This window comes from Ambystoma mexicanum, chromosome 3q, assembly GCF_040938575.1.
Source record: "Ambystoma mexicanum isolate Mex_15411 chromosome 3q, UKY_AmexF1_1, whole genome shotgun sequence".
NCBI classification, from domain to species: domain Eukaryota; kingdom Metazoa; phylum Chordata; class Amphibia; order Caudata; family Ambystomatidae; genus Ambystoma; species Ambystoma mexicanum.
In genome coordinates, this window is record NC_090926.1 from 1,171,184,392 (window position 1) to 1,171,201,424 (window position 17,033).

General features: G+C 44.6%; 1 protein-coding gene across 1 annotated transcript in view; it reads right to left on the reverse strand.

Annotated features, from left to right (window-relative positions):
* DSN1 (DSN1 component of MIS12 kinetochore complex) overlaps nucleotides 1–17,033 on the reverse strand; it is a 261,194-nt gene that overhangs the window by 26,016 nt on the left and 218,145 nt on the right. The window contains exon 9 of the mRNA XM_069604016.1: nucleotides 6,921–7,008. Coding sequence (XP_069460117.1) covers nucleotides 6,921–7,008 — 88 coding nt within the window. The remainder of the gene's footprint in view (nucleotides 1–6,920; nucleotides 7,009–17,033) is intronic.

The window sequence follows — 17,033 nt, forward strand, 5'->3', positions numbered from 1 at the left end:
AGTCTATGTTGACGGCTGGCCACTGCTTCCCTTGCAGACACATTTTGGTGCTTCCCGAAGCCGCCCCTGCTGAAGCTGGCCCGGGTCTTTGGCTCCTAGCCACGGGCTGCCCTGGGGGGGAGCGGTGATGAGGGCTGAGAGGACCAATGGATGCAGGGGCGGGGGCGGGTGGTGGGAGGAAGAGGAGCAAGAAGAGGGCGAGGGGTGGGAGAGAGTCTGCAAGGGGCTTCTGGCCTTGTTGAGTATACACAATGATCCCAAAACCACTAGCAGTAGCCAGGGGGCGAGGCTAACCGCGCTCCGATTAATGCAGCGCCCCGAGAGGCTGGGGGCTCACCCACTCACCTGCACGGCCCGGATGGCAGTGGCGTGCAGGTCGAGGTGGGGGTAGCACACGGGCTCAGAGCAGCCTATCAGGGCTGGCGGGAGGGAGCAAGGGTGGGCACTAGGGGATGCAGGAAGGACGCGGCCTACACGGGGGGGTTGGGGGGCTCTGAGAGGAAGCGGGCAAGGGCTTGAGGCCTAAGGGGGCTGGGGGGCTCACCCACTCACCTGCACGGCCCAGATGGCAATGGCGTGCATGTCGAGTTGGGATATGTGCACCGGCTCAGAGCAGCCTACCAGGGCTGGTGGGAGGGAACGATGGCGGGCACTGGGGGATGCAGGAAGGACGCAGCCTGCGCTTGGGAACACGCGGGGGCTGGGGGGATCTGAGAAGCAAGCAAGGGCTTGAGGCCTAAGGGGGCTGGGGGGCTTACCGACTCACCTGCACGGCCCGGATGGCAGTGGCGTGCAGGTCGAGTTGGGATATGTGCACCGGCTCAGACCAGCCTATCAGGGCTGGTGGGAGGGGGCGAGGGCGGGCACTGGGGTATGCAGGAAGGACGCGGCATGCGCTGGGGACATGCGGGGGGTAGGGGGGCTCTGAGAGGAAGCGGGCAAGGGCTTGAGGCCTAAGGGGTCTGGGGGGCTCATCCACTCACCTGCACAGCCCGGATGGCAGTGGCGCGCAGGTCGAGTTGGGATATGTGCACCGACTCAGAGCAGCCTATCAGGGCTAGTGGGAGGGAGCGAGGGCGGCACTGGGGGATGCAGGAAGGACTGCGTTGTCTTGCTTCCAAGACGGACGTGTTGCCCCTGAGCTATCCTTCCTCCCCTATCCTCTATGATATTTGGCCTTTATAAGGAGAGGAAATCCTCTCCTTAGTGGATCAATCTTTGGACTCTCAAGAGAAGGATGTGAAGAAAAGAGGCATCCGAGACAGAGGCAAGTTCTACTCCCTACCTTCACCAGAGAACAGTGGGGTAACACTACTGTTGTACCAGTGCCTCTCTGCTGGATGTGCATTGAAACTATGATCCAGCTCACTGGAAGTGAAAGACCACTCTGTAGGTGCCAGACAAATTCCTGGATTAGAAATGCAGAAATAAGGACTCACCTTGTCCCTGGAGACACTGCATTGGGCCTCCCAGCAACCTAGAAGCCGCTGCAACCTGGTTTGATTGCATCAACACCACCTTCAAACCAGTTCGACCACGCTCAATCCACTATTGGACCCTGATGCTTTTGGCAATCAACACGTTTTCGAACCGCTTAACTGCTTTTTGTGCCAATCAGACGCCCGCTCGTCCCACTGAAGTGGACTGCCTAGTCTCAACCTGATTGCTGGCTCGAATAAGTTTAAGAAACTGATTGATTTCTGACTCAACCTGCTGGAAGTCATTGATGCATCTTTCTTCGAAGTCTGACTCAAGCCAGAAGCAGCATTTTTTTCCAGTCATTTCAACCAGCTGCTTCAAATCATTGGAAGACATCGACTTGCCCCTCTCAATCACGTGCTGAACTTTCAGTGCTGATTTTTGGGTGGTTGCATTGAGGCTTAGAGCGAGAAAGATTCCCTCCCCGCGCAGCAGTACTGTGAAGTGGCCTTACAGAACACAAACATTATTTATTTTATATTTAGCGATAGACATAACAAATCTGCTTGATTCATTCAGTCCATCTCACCCCCTTATCTTTTCTTTCTAAAAACATTCACCTCTTACAAGTCCTACTTCTGGATTTGTCCACTTTCTAAACTGACATCGAAAACTCAGTTATTATTCAGGAATTTAACTGGGGTAGCATAAAATGACAGGTATTGTAAGCCTCTAGACCTACCAGGAGTGCCCAGCACGCTCTCGACCCCCTAATAATAATAATAAATAATAATAACACAATTCGATATCTTATAATATGCAAAACTGCCTTGGAATCCGAATCCCAGTACGTATATTAGCTCAACACATACTCCTCTAGGACGCCAGCCAATAGACGATAGTCCATATGTAATGGACGAACATGTACCACTACTAATATAAGCAGTTAACTCTGCCTAACCCCCTCCCTGAATCTACAAACTCTTTCCCGCTTTCCTTTCCTCTTACTTGACCTTGTCCATGCTGTTGCCCGGCAGCCTAAGATCTGGTTACACTGGGAGGGGGCACAATATGCCTCATAGCACTTTGAAACTACTGCCATGGTGATTCGATGCAGTACAAAAGCATAGTAACGAAGTCTGAAATCAGTATTTCGGTTACAGGGAAAGTGGGCGAGTCAGATCAACGCTACAGGTGCGAAGACAGCAACCCATTGGACAGGACTTCCGCAAGTACTCCATTTCCAAGTTCGAGTCCCAGGAGCATCAGAAAGGAGAAACGCAAATAAGGATTCGGGCCCATGGATATCAATGGAAAAACTTGGTGGACTGGGATCTGCAGAAACCCATGATCACAGACCATGGGCACCCTAAAGGTAGGTTTGAAGACCTAACCCCCCCCCCCCCACCAGCCCAGTGCCCAGGGGGAAGTATTCACAGTGAACGTTCCAGAAAACACAGCTCAGGAACACCCAAGCAACCCAGTAAGCATGAAAATCTTCTGTTTCAAGTCAAATTCCAGGATCCAGTCAGAGAAAAACATGAATCCCACACCTACGACAACAAAAAAGGAGGACAAAAATCAACCTTCCCAAAAGGGTGTCCCACCAACAAGGATAAAAAACATAGGTGAGAAAAACACCAGGAAGGCAGAACAATCCAGACAAGCGAATCCAGATGGCTTGAATGGCAAAAAGGAGCAGCTAGACAGGCGAAATCTATCACACAAAGGAAACAACGGCAGAGGTGAGGTAGTGGTATCAAATCACCCTTCTTAAACCTTCTAGACAATGGCAGCTTCTTCTCACTAGACACACGTCCAGGAGGATAATTCAGAAAGGCAACTGTAAAATAGCCCAGGAACGATCGCCAGCCCACCCAGTGAGGCAGACAATGAGGAGGAGGAGAACTGGCCAAGAAGGATATCCGGCAGCCAAAAACAAAGTTAAGGATACACGGCTAGCCAGCATGGCTAAACCTGGTCCTAAAAATGCAGCAGCAGCGTCATCATCATCATTGGAAAAATCCTTCAGGACCTGACTGTCAAGAGGAGATGGGGAACCCACTCGACCTGGAGCAGGAAGCCTACCAGGGGTTTCGCCAGAGCCAATACTGACACAGAGGTGGGGTGTGGGAGTGTGCAGGGCCCCATGGAGGAGAGAAGCTTCACGAAGCGAGAAAACAGCAGAAAACAGCACCATCCACACCACAGTCTCTAGAATTAAAGGTGTTTACAGCATGCCGCCAACATGGCAGGCCGGCAGATCGTGTATGAAAAGGGTGCAGAGGAGTTAAAGTCCATTTCATGTAGTCTGTTGCATATAACCACGACCCATGGGGAGAAAAAGCAGCAATTGGCCTGGGAATCCAGCTGAAGTGGTGAATTAAGCAGGGAGAAATGGGGAGGATAGAAGAGACAGGTCAGTATGCCTTGTTCAGGTGAGGGCAATGGAGGAGAAACTGGACAGAGATGAGGCGGTGTAATGAGGGTGCAGGGCAGCATCGAAAAAGATTCTAGAGCGTGTGCAAAGTGAGGTATTGATTGGTAAGAAAAAGTGGTACTTGAATGTGGGAGTGAGTGTAAGGTGAGTGATTGAGACTATGGGAGAGTGTAGGGTGTGTGAGTGATAGCGATTGGAAAGATGACTGGCAGAGTGAAAGAAGGATGATGGTGGGAGCGGTGTGGGTGGAGAACAGCGGTAGGAAAGGATTGTAATAGCAAATAGTCTGTAGGGTAGAGAGAGAGAGAGAGAGAGAGAGAGAGAGAGAGAGAGAACACTGGAGCGTGAGAAGGATGAGACAGTGGAAGGAAGAGCAGGGAGGAGAGTAGGGGGAATGAAAAGAAGACGTAGAAGGGAAAGGCATACAAGGTCGTGAGAGGGAAGGACAAGTGCTGCATAGGTAAATGGAAAGCAGCTATCCCAATTTAACTTTCGTGTTTCTGTGGGATCCCTGAATAGGATCCACTTAGGAAATCTCAGAGGGAGACAGATGGATAAGGTGATTTCCTTTAGGCCATCCCAACTAGCCAGTCAGCGGTTAGATAGTAGGAGTTACCAGTCTCTAGTGATGATATAGGGATCCTTGGACTAGAGGAGGGGGAGGAGTGGGGTTGAACAGCCCATGCGAAAAGAGAGGAAAGACGGCCCTTAATGAGCCCTTTTTCAAGCATTTTAATAAAAACCCTTGAACTGTCTTCCAGAGTTGGTGTGTCCTTGAGGTCCCTTGTCGCAATAGTTTGTATATAAATGGGCAGCCTAAAACGATAGTATTTTATTAAATTGTTCATTTGTTTACTTCTAATGTTTTTTCTTAATAAAAAGGGATTGGAAGTTGAATATAAACTAAGCTGATGTGCTTTTTAACATATAATTGGTCTCTGATAAAAAAGTATGCAGGGATAAATAGGCAAGGAAATTCAGTGTTTGTACAAATTACTGAAGAGCCCATGATGTAGAAGCTAATCTCTAAAGTTTGTTTTTCTATTTGACATAACTTGGCAGTTTGTCAAGAAAGCAAGGTTGAGTTCCAAGTGCCACTGACAGCTGGTGTGACATATATTGGCATTGTTTTGACTCCCATAGTTTCTCCCCTCTGATCCTCTATAGCGATGACAATGGCAACTCGTACAGACCATACAGAAAGAGCAGCTATCCTTGCGCTCCAACGGTAGCTGTATAGTGCGTTAAAAGCCTCCACCCAAGATCCCATTTTCTCCAATACAAGCATCTTCCCGTTTGACACCCTTTCCTCCCGCAAAACCCACTTTTTTCACAACCACACAGATGCATGTTGAGCTTTAAACAACGCTATAATAAATAAGCCAATACTATTAACAATATGTACTTAGGATATTATCTTCATAAAGAAGCCTTGGAGAAGGTCAAGCAAACAGGATTTCTATTCTAAACCTAAACTTGGGCACCACCTCTGTGAGGGTAGATAGTGTTTGCCAACACCCACCTAACCCTGAGGCATCTGGGCACTTAAGCTTAATCGGAAGACGAGGGTTACAAAAAGCAAATTATAAAGCGGCTGACTTGTGTTACATATCAGGTCAACGAGCTGGACAGGTACAGTGTATACAATGTAGGTTAAGATATAGTTATGCAATCAATATGAGACATGTAGATGATATGATACAAGGAAGCAGTGATAACACAGTGATATGATAAGTCTAGCGATAGTGGAGTGTTACAGGTGTGTCTTCCAGAAAAGAAAAAGTAGATATGTACAAATGGGGCCTTGGTTGATATTGCAATTGCGACACGTGTCGCTGTTTGACCCTCATTATGAGTGATTACCATTACCAAAGTCATTTCATGTGGGCATTCCACCCTACTACAAGAAAACGCAGCTTTAGCAATAATGTATGTGGTTGTGGGTAAATACCTGATTAAGTACTATAAAGGGTATGCAGTCTTTATATCGAATATTTTATATTAAATGACATTTATATCGAAACATTTGTATTGAAAACCTTTATAGTGAATGCATTTAGGGGTGCAGTAAAGGGTTAAATATTTTTCGGAAACAGTCAGGGTGGGTTTTTAAGGGGTAGGAAACGGATGTCTGGGGGACCACCCCACCCCACCCCCCAAAAAAAGTGCATTCACTATAAAAGTTTTCAATATAAAAGATACGCGATATATGCATTCAATATAAAGTATTTCTATATAAAGACATGCAACCTTCAGAAAGTCTGCATACATTTTTTTTGCACCCATTTCCACTCTTTGGTTGGAGATGGACACTGAGTCAGTCCAGCAGCAGATCATACAGATTAAAACGCAACGAAGGATCCGTAGTAACCATTCTGTGTGCTACATAGTAAAAGGTGGACATCAGAGTCGCCAACTTTCACACCCTATGATTTTCTCTACCTCCACGTATTTTATTGGGAATAACAATTGCAGGATTTTTTGGTGTGTTTTGGTCCTCCTACTCAGGCAGCATTTACAGTATGCGGTTTTCCACCAGGACACTACAAGTCACTCGACCCCGGAGGAGACGTGGTAATAAATAAATAAATGGTAATGCCACCCGTTTCATCTTTTCCACTGACGACCTATTGAGGAACCATTTAATTTGTTTTATGCATTATATACATCATCACATTTCTTTTCCATAGCATGTCCCCGATTATAGATATAACCTTTTCATAACCCTGCAGCATGTGTGTCACTCTGCAGAAAGCTGGCTATCCACATCCTTCGACCATGTTATCCTTTTAAATGGACTCTTCCTTGAACATTAGACTTTTACCTGGCTAAGGCTTTAATGTTGCCACAAGCAATCAGATTCTACCAGAATTCCAAAATGAGTACCCAACTGCTCATCAGACCAACACATGCTTTGTCCCCTCATGACACAGTTGAATATTTGCAAGATATGTGCAGCACCTAGCATATAGGTCCTGGGATATACGCATATACAGCATGCTTCTTGAAAGGGTTAGCCCCACTTTGTACATGATACACAATGGACGAAAATGTTGCTTACCGAGTTGTGCCGAAATGCTCTTTAAATACTTGGAATTTTCATCCATAAATGAATGTAGCACTGTAACTGCCTGCTGAAGTTCACCAATCTATGCAAAAAAAAAATGTTCTTAAGGACAAACAAATCCGGGCAGCACACTTCGCAGAAAAACATTATTTAGATCATTAATATGATATGTCTTATCAGCATTTAACGTGTGTTTATTAGGTACTGTATAGCGCTGTGCTTTAAGACCAATCACATTTCTGAAAACCTAAACCTGTTGATATCCAGGCAATGTAAATGCTCAGGCTGCTACATGAAATCAGAAATCCATGCAGGACTGGAAGATACCTGGCTCATATACTGCAAGAGGGAGCCAACTTGGGTAATGCACAAAGCAAAAGTGTAAAGGGTATGCTCTATGCTGCTAATAAAATGCTTGCGTCTATCAATGATCTTTTTAAAAATTGTGCTGAAATTACCGTTTTGCATCCAACCGGTTTACAGTTCCTCAGATAGTACAAAAATAAGCGCAATGAAAGTCTGCACTTTATCCATGACCAATGACCGAAAACCTTGCAGAGCTCCTTCTGAAGATCTCACAGTCAAATAAAGACGCTGGTGAATGGTAAATGTCCTGGCCTAGATGGAGTTCCAATACAGTTCTATAAAACTGTTAGTCAGATCCTGGCTCCTTTCCTTGCACAATTGCATACAGAGATTGTGCATAATAAGGCAGTCGCTGAGTCAATGCACACTGCTTTAATAATGGTAATCCCAAAACCAGGTAAAACCCCTGTTTATGTGCGAACAATCGGCCTATTTCACACTTGAATGTTGACGTGAAGCTTTTAGCAAAAGTATTTGCTAAAGATTGAATGGCTTTCGTCCAAAACTGGTCCACAAAAACCAGACAGGTCTTGTAAGCGGAAAGGAAGAGTTATAATAACTTAAAGGAATTGCTTGATGTCATTTACCTAAAGAGGCACTCTGCAGATGCACATGCGGTGGTCCGTATTGATGCAGAGAAGGCTTTTGACAGGGCGAGTTGGGTTTTCCTACGTCACATCTTACTTAAAGTAAATTGTGGACCACATTTCCTTTGACTTTTTGGAGCTCTATATGGCAGGGCAAAGGCGGCTGTGGCCATTAATGGTTGTCGATCAGAACATTCCCAGATTCAAAAAGGGACTTGTCAGGGCAGTCCCCTGTCTCTGTTGTTTTTTTATCTTTTCATAGAACACCTTACCATTCTGCTTTAAACCACCCAGATATAAATGATCGTTCTGTTTGGGGACTACACTTCAAAAGTCCTCTCATGTGCATATGACCTTTTGGTTTTCATTTAAAATCCAGAGCTCTCATATGGAGAACTTGTATTATTACAAGAATTTGTTGGTATCTCTAATTATAAAGTAAATGTCACAAAGATTCTAATTTTCCCAATCTCCCTTTCATGTTATAGAGAGTTATTTGTTGTGGGTCGAGAAGTGTGGGCTGACGTCGGGCCTCAAGTACTTGGGTAGTCAAGTCAGTAGGAATATTAAGTCGCTACTTGTGAATAATATTTGCCTGAAACGTGCAGAAATAGACAGACTCTGCTGTAAATGGAAGAAATTAAAACGAACTCTCTGGGGCAACGTTAACCTAGGTAGTGAAGATGACTTTGCTCCCAAAACTATTACATGTTTTTAGTATGCACCCTCTGCCGCTTTCAAATAATCTACTCTTGAGTATTAATACGTTCTTGAATACACTTGAGTGGGGGAGGAAGGTGGCCGTGCACGGATCCCAAAGGATGCCCTTCAAAGACGAGTACATCTAGGTGGTTTTGATTATCCCGATATAAAACGTTAACACAATGTATTTGCGTGATGTAGTTTGCATCACTGGCTTGTGTCCGACATTATTAACTGTGCAGGCTGAGTTAAAATTGAGAGGTAGACTGTATCACATACACCCCTAGATCTTTGTTTTGTTCCCTGATAAGAGGCTGGCGGTTGGTACGACTCCACCTTTTATAAAGCATGTTGTGAAAGAATGGAGTAGATGTAATGAGACTCGAGAGGAGAAGTATGCACTGTGTACAGTTTCTAGTTTGTGGAGAAACCCAGCTGTGAAACAGGGTAACCATGGTTTATCGTGGAATCAGGTATCTGGAGAATTGGACACGTCCATGATAATGAAGAATATGGTTGACTTTGAATTCTTGCGCTTTAAATATAAGCTGAAGGCAGTGGAAATCTGCCGTTATAATGCATTGCGGACCTCTTTGCTGAGGTTTTCTCCTCACCGAATGCTGCAATGCATGCTGCGGTAGAGGAAACAGAATCAGATTTGTGTTTGTTGTCAGATTTTGAATGGAACCGCATATGTGCAGGTCCAATTAAATATAAAGTTGATTTAGAAGTATGGTACACTCAGCAGAGAATTAACTACTATCTGTATTGGTCTCCTTGGAAGATGTGGTGGTGCAAGCTGTGTAATGAGGATGTTTGTTGGAACTGTAAAAGTGATGTGGGCACCACATTCCATATGTTGTGTAGGAAGATCCTGGTATTCTGGGATGTGTCCTTCAGAGAATAGACCTGGTCTTGGGTCTAACTCTAACTAGGGACCCACTTCTTGGTGTGTTGGGCTGGTTTCCTTCAGATAAGGAATTCACTAGTGGTAAATTATTCTGGACATATAGAGCCTTCCTTCTTGCTAAGAGATTTAAATCCTGGAAGAGCGATACTGCCCCGTGTTGATGATTGGCTGCAATCGAACGGGAAGGACCTTGTAACACAGCAGCGATCAGATCTTTTTAAAACAACCAACATATGTTCTATTGACCAAGTTGAATCAACAATTTTCACATTATTGACTCCACCAACCTACAACTTCTGTTCCATCCAACCACATATTCCTCCTGAAGAACCACCGCGACCTTGCGGTGGGGAAACACGTGTTGAGGAACTGCATTTCTTTTTTTACTTCCAAGCTGTGTCCACAACAGGATTGTTCTTTTCAGGACATACTTCAACTAAAGAGCCAACTGCTCTTGCTATTCTAGCCTGGAACTCTAAGCTACTCACAGCAAGATACTGCCTCTCATAACTAAGAAGACCTAGTGAATTCAACTAAGGTCATAACCAAAACAAGATTCACTCCAACCAAAGGAAACCCAGACCCAGTGACAATAACTGAGGTCATAACTCTCTAATACTATTGGTAACCCTAATTCAAGAATCAAGAACCAGGACCTAGTGACAGCAACTAAGGCAACAGCCAATCTGCTTTATTTTGAAACTTCGATCCAAATACTGTGACTAAGTGATATGAACTAAGGACACTATATAACTTTTTCTTTTTTGCACTGATTGTATTCTAAAAATATTTTTGACAACAGACATTTCTTATGTGATTCATTTTCATGTTTCCAACTAACATGTCTTTTGACTCATGTATTTATACCTACGATAGGAAATTAAAAACCAAAACATTTTCTGAAACTCACACATCTGTATCAACCTCTACCTTTATTGAGAAGCGCGACAGGAGGGCTTTTTCCCTTCAGTTTCCTTCAGATATGGAATTCACTAGTGGTAAATTATTCTGGACATAGAGACCCTTTCTTCTTGCTAAGAGATTTAAATTCTGGAAGAGCGATACTGCCCCGTGTTGATGATTGGCTGCAGAGTTTGTGTCTCCTGTCTAGGTGGAAGAAAGCATCCTTCAATGTTAAAGATCAACATATAAAATATGAGATGATCTGGGGGTGTTTAATGACCTTTATGCTTAGTTGTTTTCATTCACATTCTAAAACGTTACCTTTTGGTATTTTTTTTCCTTTCCTTTTTTTCTTTCTTCTTCTTTCTCTCTGTTATGTTCCTTTATAGAATGAACTGTTATGACGTGTTCAAATAAGTGTTATGCTTTAGATTAATTATTATTGTACCTGGATTCATTGTTTATGTAAGTGATTACAAAATATATATAATTTGGAGGAAAAAAAAGAAAGGTCAGAGTGTTAGCCAACAAAAGGGCACAGGATACTGCTTCAATGAAGCAAAGGTTCTTCTTTTCAAAGCACAGGCAGTGGTGAAATAAGATTATTGGACTATTTTGCTTCTGCCAATTTCACAACTTTTCAAATTTTATTATGTTGAAGATATTTGAAGTGGCAGGCAACGTGTCTCACATTTGATCTTTCTAATGGTGGCACAGAGAATAATATCAATTAAAAATTACAGAGAGCTGTTACTTTCAGAAACCTTTGCTGTAACACTTGTCATTAAACAAAGATCTTTGCTGGCGGTGCTCATCCCACGGTGCTATCTTATCAGGATTCAAACAGGCGACACCCAGAACTCTGCAGGAGGCACTTACACTATTGAACCTATTCAACATTCTATCTAGGATTCAAATAGGTGACATGTAGGCAGAATATAAAGCTCTGAAGCAGGTACACAAGGCATTGAGCTAGAATACTATCATTCAAGACTACAGCCTGCAGGTTCAAGGTGACGCCTGCATCTCTAGAGAAGGAATGTTATGATCGATGTGTAATGCGATAGTCCACAAGTTTCCATCTGGATAAAATAGCTCTGTGGGTGAGAGCAGGCTGATCAGTGTGTAATGGAATGTTGTCCTGTATAGTACAACTTCTGCCATTCTGGTGGCAACTTGATACACTCAGTTCTTTGAGACATTGGGGCAGGAGGCAAAGGATAGTGGGAGGACAAGGCAAAGATCAAAACCTTAAGTGTTGATGAAAACAGAGCAAAACAACCGGTTATGTGTGAGTATATTTATACTTGACTTCTGTTGAAGGCACTTGGACTTTGTGTATACATATAGAATCCTCAAGTGTTAGAATCCAGCTCACCGAGGTGTGCACGAAAAAAGCAGGCTGGTATGGTGGGCTTTGTGAGGTGGACTGATAGAATAGGTGCAGAATTCTACAGCAGAGAGATTGTTCTGCTCAACTGGAGTCGGTGTGAGCAGGCTGAGGGTACACGTAAGGATTGAGATGTGTGGCAATCTGGAGCATGTGGGGTGCAAGTAGAAAAGATGAAATGTGAGCAAGTTAATGAGAAAGTGAAACTGGGAGGATCCTGGACTGCTTAGGTTTGCTAGTCCAAGGGGTCCCGGCTGTCCTTAGTTTATTCTTGTGGGGATAGAAACTGGATGTTCAGGCATAGTCTAGTTGATCTTGACCTATATTGATGATTGTGGTAGAGTTGTTTCATCTGCAGTCGTTCAGAGACCTGAAACTGAGGATCGGTGACTTGCTGGTTGATCCTGTTTGCCAGTTGAGTACAATTGCTTGGGTGTGGCATGAGATACGGGTCTGAGAGGTTCTTGGGGTTGATGGTCCATTGTGAAGAGAGTGCTGGTGAATCTGACCCAATTGGGCCCCACCTACAAAGCAAGAGTATTAGTATTAACATCCTTCTTGTAACCTGGGGAATAGCCAGGTCTTTATGAATTTCCTGAAGATCTGATGGTCATCCAATGTGCAGAGGCACTTCGGAATGGCATTCCATAGATGTGTTTATAAAGACAAGCCTCCTTGGCATTTTTTGTTGACACGTGGGACTGTTATTAGGGATGCTTTACTGGATAAAGGCAATTAGTTAGGAACTGTCACAAAGTGAACGTGGGAAAACAGGAACTGGTATGTATGATTATTTTTTTTTTAACAAGTGCTTTTAGGGGTGGGGCAGGTCAGAAATGTGTAACCAAAGACAAGTGCAAGGTCAGTTCCAATTCCCTACACTTTTGGATACTTTGGTTCTGCAGTGTAACAGTCCTGAGTCAGAACAGCAGCGAGGACCCTTCTTTACCCCAGATCTTTAGGCTGAAGTCTCTTGAACAGAGATTATAACGGAGTCCCACAAATTATCTGGCTAAGGAAGTCTCCTGAGCAGGAATTCAAAAACTTGTCAAAGTCGTTAAAGGAAGAAGCCCACAGCGCTTCCCAGGCCACCCGCAGACTTCAGCTTGTCAATTTCAGTGGGTGCCCTTGCTGGTTATCTTGTCTCTTCAGTACGAAGTGTAGAACTGCTCCCATTGTGCAATGATTTGTGCGGCTTCCTAGGATTTGACCTGTAAGAACTAAAGTTTCCAGCATGCAAGAGCTCTATTAGACCTTTTACAGGAAGCTGGAACAGGCCACTCTTCCCCTGCCTGTCCCAGCTAAACACCTTGTAACATGATGATTCCTAGGAGGCTCTGCTCTAGATTCTCTTCACTCCTTCCTCCTACTCTCCTCCTGCATATTCTTGATACCATTAATAGTTTATTGTACGCTTAATACAGGAGACCAGTCTCGTGGGATCGGGATTCTGCCCCTGAGCTATCCTGCCTTACCATATACGTATTCCTCCACCCCTCGTTGGTGTACCCCCTAGAAACTCATGGTTCATAAACATCTACTACTCTACTTGACCACTGTCTCCCAACTCTTTCTGTCTACAATTATTGTCAAGGGTGCCTCTCTTGCCACCCTCCTCACTATTGATATTCCACCTTTCCTCTACTGACTACTGTAAATGACTCACCTCCTTCTGGAGGATACTCTCCCCAAACCTTTCCATGCCTCCTTTCACTACTTTGTAGTCAATGGGCCTCATTACAAGTTTGCCGGTACAGTAACAACGGTACCGGTAAGCTTGCCGGTACCGAGGTTCCTGTACCAGCAAACTACTAATTCTGCTTACGGGTGCTTTTTCGCCCGCCAGGTCAGACCTGGTGAGCGTACTGGCACCCGTGAGCAGACCATGCCGGATGCACCGCCACCATGCTGAATGGTGCCGGTGCATCCAGCCTCCCCCATTCCCATTGAGCCCTATAGGGCTCAAATGGGGATTAATCATTACCGGCACCCAGCAATGGAGAAATACAGGGTCCGCCAGGGCTGTAATGCCCCTGTATTTCCCCATTGTCGGGCGCCGGAATAATTCGCCATTTCAGCGGCAGCCTACAGGTTTTACCGGCAAGGCTACTGCCAAACTTGTAATGAGACCCAATGTCACGGACGTTCCCCCAAACCTGTTTCTTCACATCTTTATAGGCCCTTTCTCCTATACCTCTTCGATGTTCCTCATCTTCTGTCGCACTCTCTTTGCTGCTGCATCCTTTGCTTGTTTGATGTTCCTCCAATTCTCTTATCCTATGCTCCTTACAACAACCTCTTTAACCCTTTGATGTTCGTCCAATCCTCCTCTCCACCAGCTTTCGCTTCTCCTATGATCAACCTCCACCATCTCCTCCTCTAACAGCCTTTGCCTTCAACTCACTCCAAATGATCGTATATCCCATCTCCAAAACACTAAATTGCAGGACGATCTGAGCCTTGTTTATATATGTGCTTTTTTACTTCATCTGGGCTGGGTTCCTGGTAAGGTCATGCCTGTGTGAACTTTCTTTTATTGGTGTAGGGTTGGTCAAGTTTAAATCTACGTTTTATTTCAGGCGAAAGAAATGGAGATGCACGGCTCGCTCATGTCGGGGGACGGAACTACATGAAGGCTGTCTACCATCTTGAATCTTTCCTGACTCACCCAGTGGCTCGGAAGAGTCTTTCTTATGCTCAGCCCATGTTCTCATTAGCCCTCAAAGTATGGCCCATCCATGCAACCAGGCCTCCCCTATACTGTGGCTAAACTGTCAAAGATACCCCCCTTCTATGATTCCTTGTTACTAACTACCTCACAACTCACACTCTGGAATACTATCCCAACACCTTCCGATTCAGGAGCCTTATGCCTTCTTTTACAGGTGCAGAGTAATTCTTTTTCAGAATGACCCGATTCAAGGGTTTGCTTTCCCATTAGATAAGTTATTCATAACTGGCCCTAGCATAACAGTTTCACCTCAGACCCATTTGTGTGGGCAGTGATTTAATTTGCCTGCTTGATTTGTGTGCGTTTCACTGATGCTTAGTCTTCATGCCCAAGTTCACAAGATCCCTGCTCACCGTTTTAGGATCAGGCGGTAAGCAAGCTTTCCTGTTTCTGTGCGAGTTCCCTTTTTGTGCAGCGCCTCTGCAATTAGCGCAACAGTTGGCTTAATGTGAATTCTTTGCCTTGCATAACATTTCTGTTTGGCTCGGGGTGGCCTCCATGGTGAAGAATGAATACCCAGGGGCACAGCTCCGCTCATGGATCTGCGCCCGGGTGCTGAATGAAGTGTCAAAGCACCGGCTGGCCCTGTATGCATCCAACAGTGGTTCTGGGGCCATTTTTCTCTTGGTTTGTCCCCGTTGGTATGGAACTGGGATCTGCACTCAAAGACGCAAGCTTATTCTTCTCTTTCATGACGTATATTTGCCTTGACTGAGATTGTGCATTTTCATCTTTGACACTGGCTCCACTATTTATGCGTTATCCATGGGATACCTTTGGTTGCACGCTTTCAAAGGGGTCCCTTTGCCAGGGCTGTCTATGGAAAGGGAACAAATAGATCCTAGGATCTCCTCTCTCTAGACTGATGGGAACAGTGCACAAGAGGGATTAGGATGATCCAAACCTGGGAAATGTCTCTCCCAGTTAACTGATAGGTTTTTTTTGTATGCTGTATTTTTTTTAGAACTTTTGAAATGGAACAACAAATGAAGTGCTTCCAATTTTCAATCACTTTACAGAAAACTGCTTCAGTTATGCAGAAGAACGATCAAAACCAAATGGAATTTCCCAATTGAAGCCCCCTTGATCAACTGCATTCATGCACTCCACTTGACACCCACTTTCAACTTGTTTTTACAGTAATGGAGGAGTTCAAGCAAGTCGTCTTGTAAACAGTTTGGCATCACAGCAATTTGTGTCAATATGAAGACGATTGCATCCTCAACCAAACAAGACATGTTTGCTGCCAATGATCTGTGAATTAGCCTATCAAAAGTGGTCCACGTATTAGAACAGCTTCTAGAGCAAGGGGGAAAATGTAAAGTTACAAGCCGCTAGCCTGCCATAAAAAGTCACTTGCCACCTTAATTCTATGCATATTGACAACGCACCATTTCTTACTCGCCAAGAGTCAATTATCAATAGCCAATAGCTAGTGGCAAATGCAAATTTCGCATTCTGTTCTAGAGGTCTCGGATAATGAGAACTCAATGTGTTTAAAGACCAAGATAGGCATCTTAACTCTAGCCAGATGAGATGTACAACAAATTTGTGTTGGTTTCCGTTTGAGAGAATTCTCATAAAATGTGCTAATTCCCTTCACCTTAGAGACCCCCAGCAACTTTGCTGGATTTTGAGCACGTGATTTTTTTTACCTGGAAACAGTATGAGACTTTTTTTCCCACTCTCATGTATTTTGATGTGTGTTTTACTCCTGTGTTCTTTGATTATGGAGTTTTAAGATAACTCCATAGGCATCTTTTCATGTGTGTCACACAGCACCTTCAGTGCAGGGACACAGGGATGTCTTTTTAGACTTCCCAAAGGTTTAAATACCTTCTCTGGGATAAACTACTGTTTCCCAAGAGAATGTAAGGTTAAATTGACTTTGAGTCTTTTTAAATTCCTAGAGCCAGTACACACGATCTTCCTATAGAGTGCTGGAGGGGTTACCTAGTATTCCCTGTGTCTAGAAACTCATGTAGCAGTCAAATGCTACCCTTTCCTATCGTAATGGCTGGTGGCAGTGGTTTTACAACGAACTACCATGATTTTTTCCGACCGCGAACACCGGTAGCTAAAAATCACGGGAGCCATGTTTTTCAAGATGGCGCCTTACCGCCCTTTTGTTTAAACGGGTCCCGGTCTTCTCTTTTTGACATTTCTTTTTAGAAATGTCCTTCTAGTATTTGACTCTGCGCGCCAAACTAGGGTTGGTCCCTTTGTTTCCATGCCTTTGGCAGGCTTCAGGATTATTGAAGACCGCCTCTGGTGTCTGAGTGTCTGGGGTGGGCAGGAAGTGAGGGAGGTGCCCGAAACTCCCTGTGCTTAGTCTCCTAGGAGACCCAAATGAACTCTGGCGAGATTGGCTGGCTGACTGTCCAGCAAGGACAGCAACCCTGCTGGATGAGTGGCAGCTAGGCTGGAATGAATGTGACAAAACTGTTTAAAAGGCGAGTCTCTGGGACTGGAAAGCAGAGTCGACCACTGGAACGAAAGAACCGAAGAAGAGCTGGAA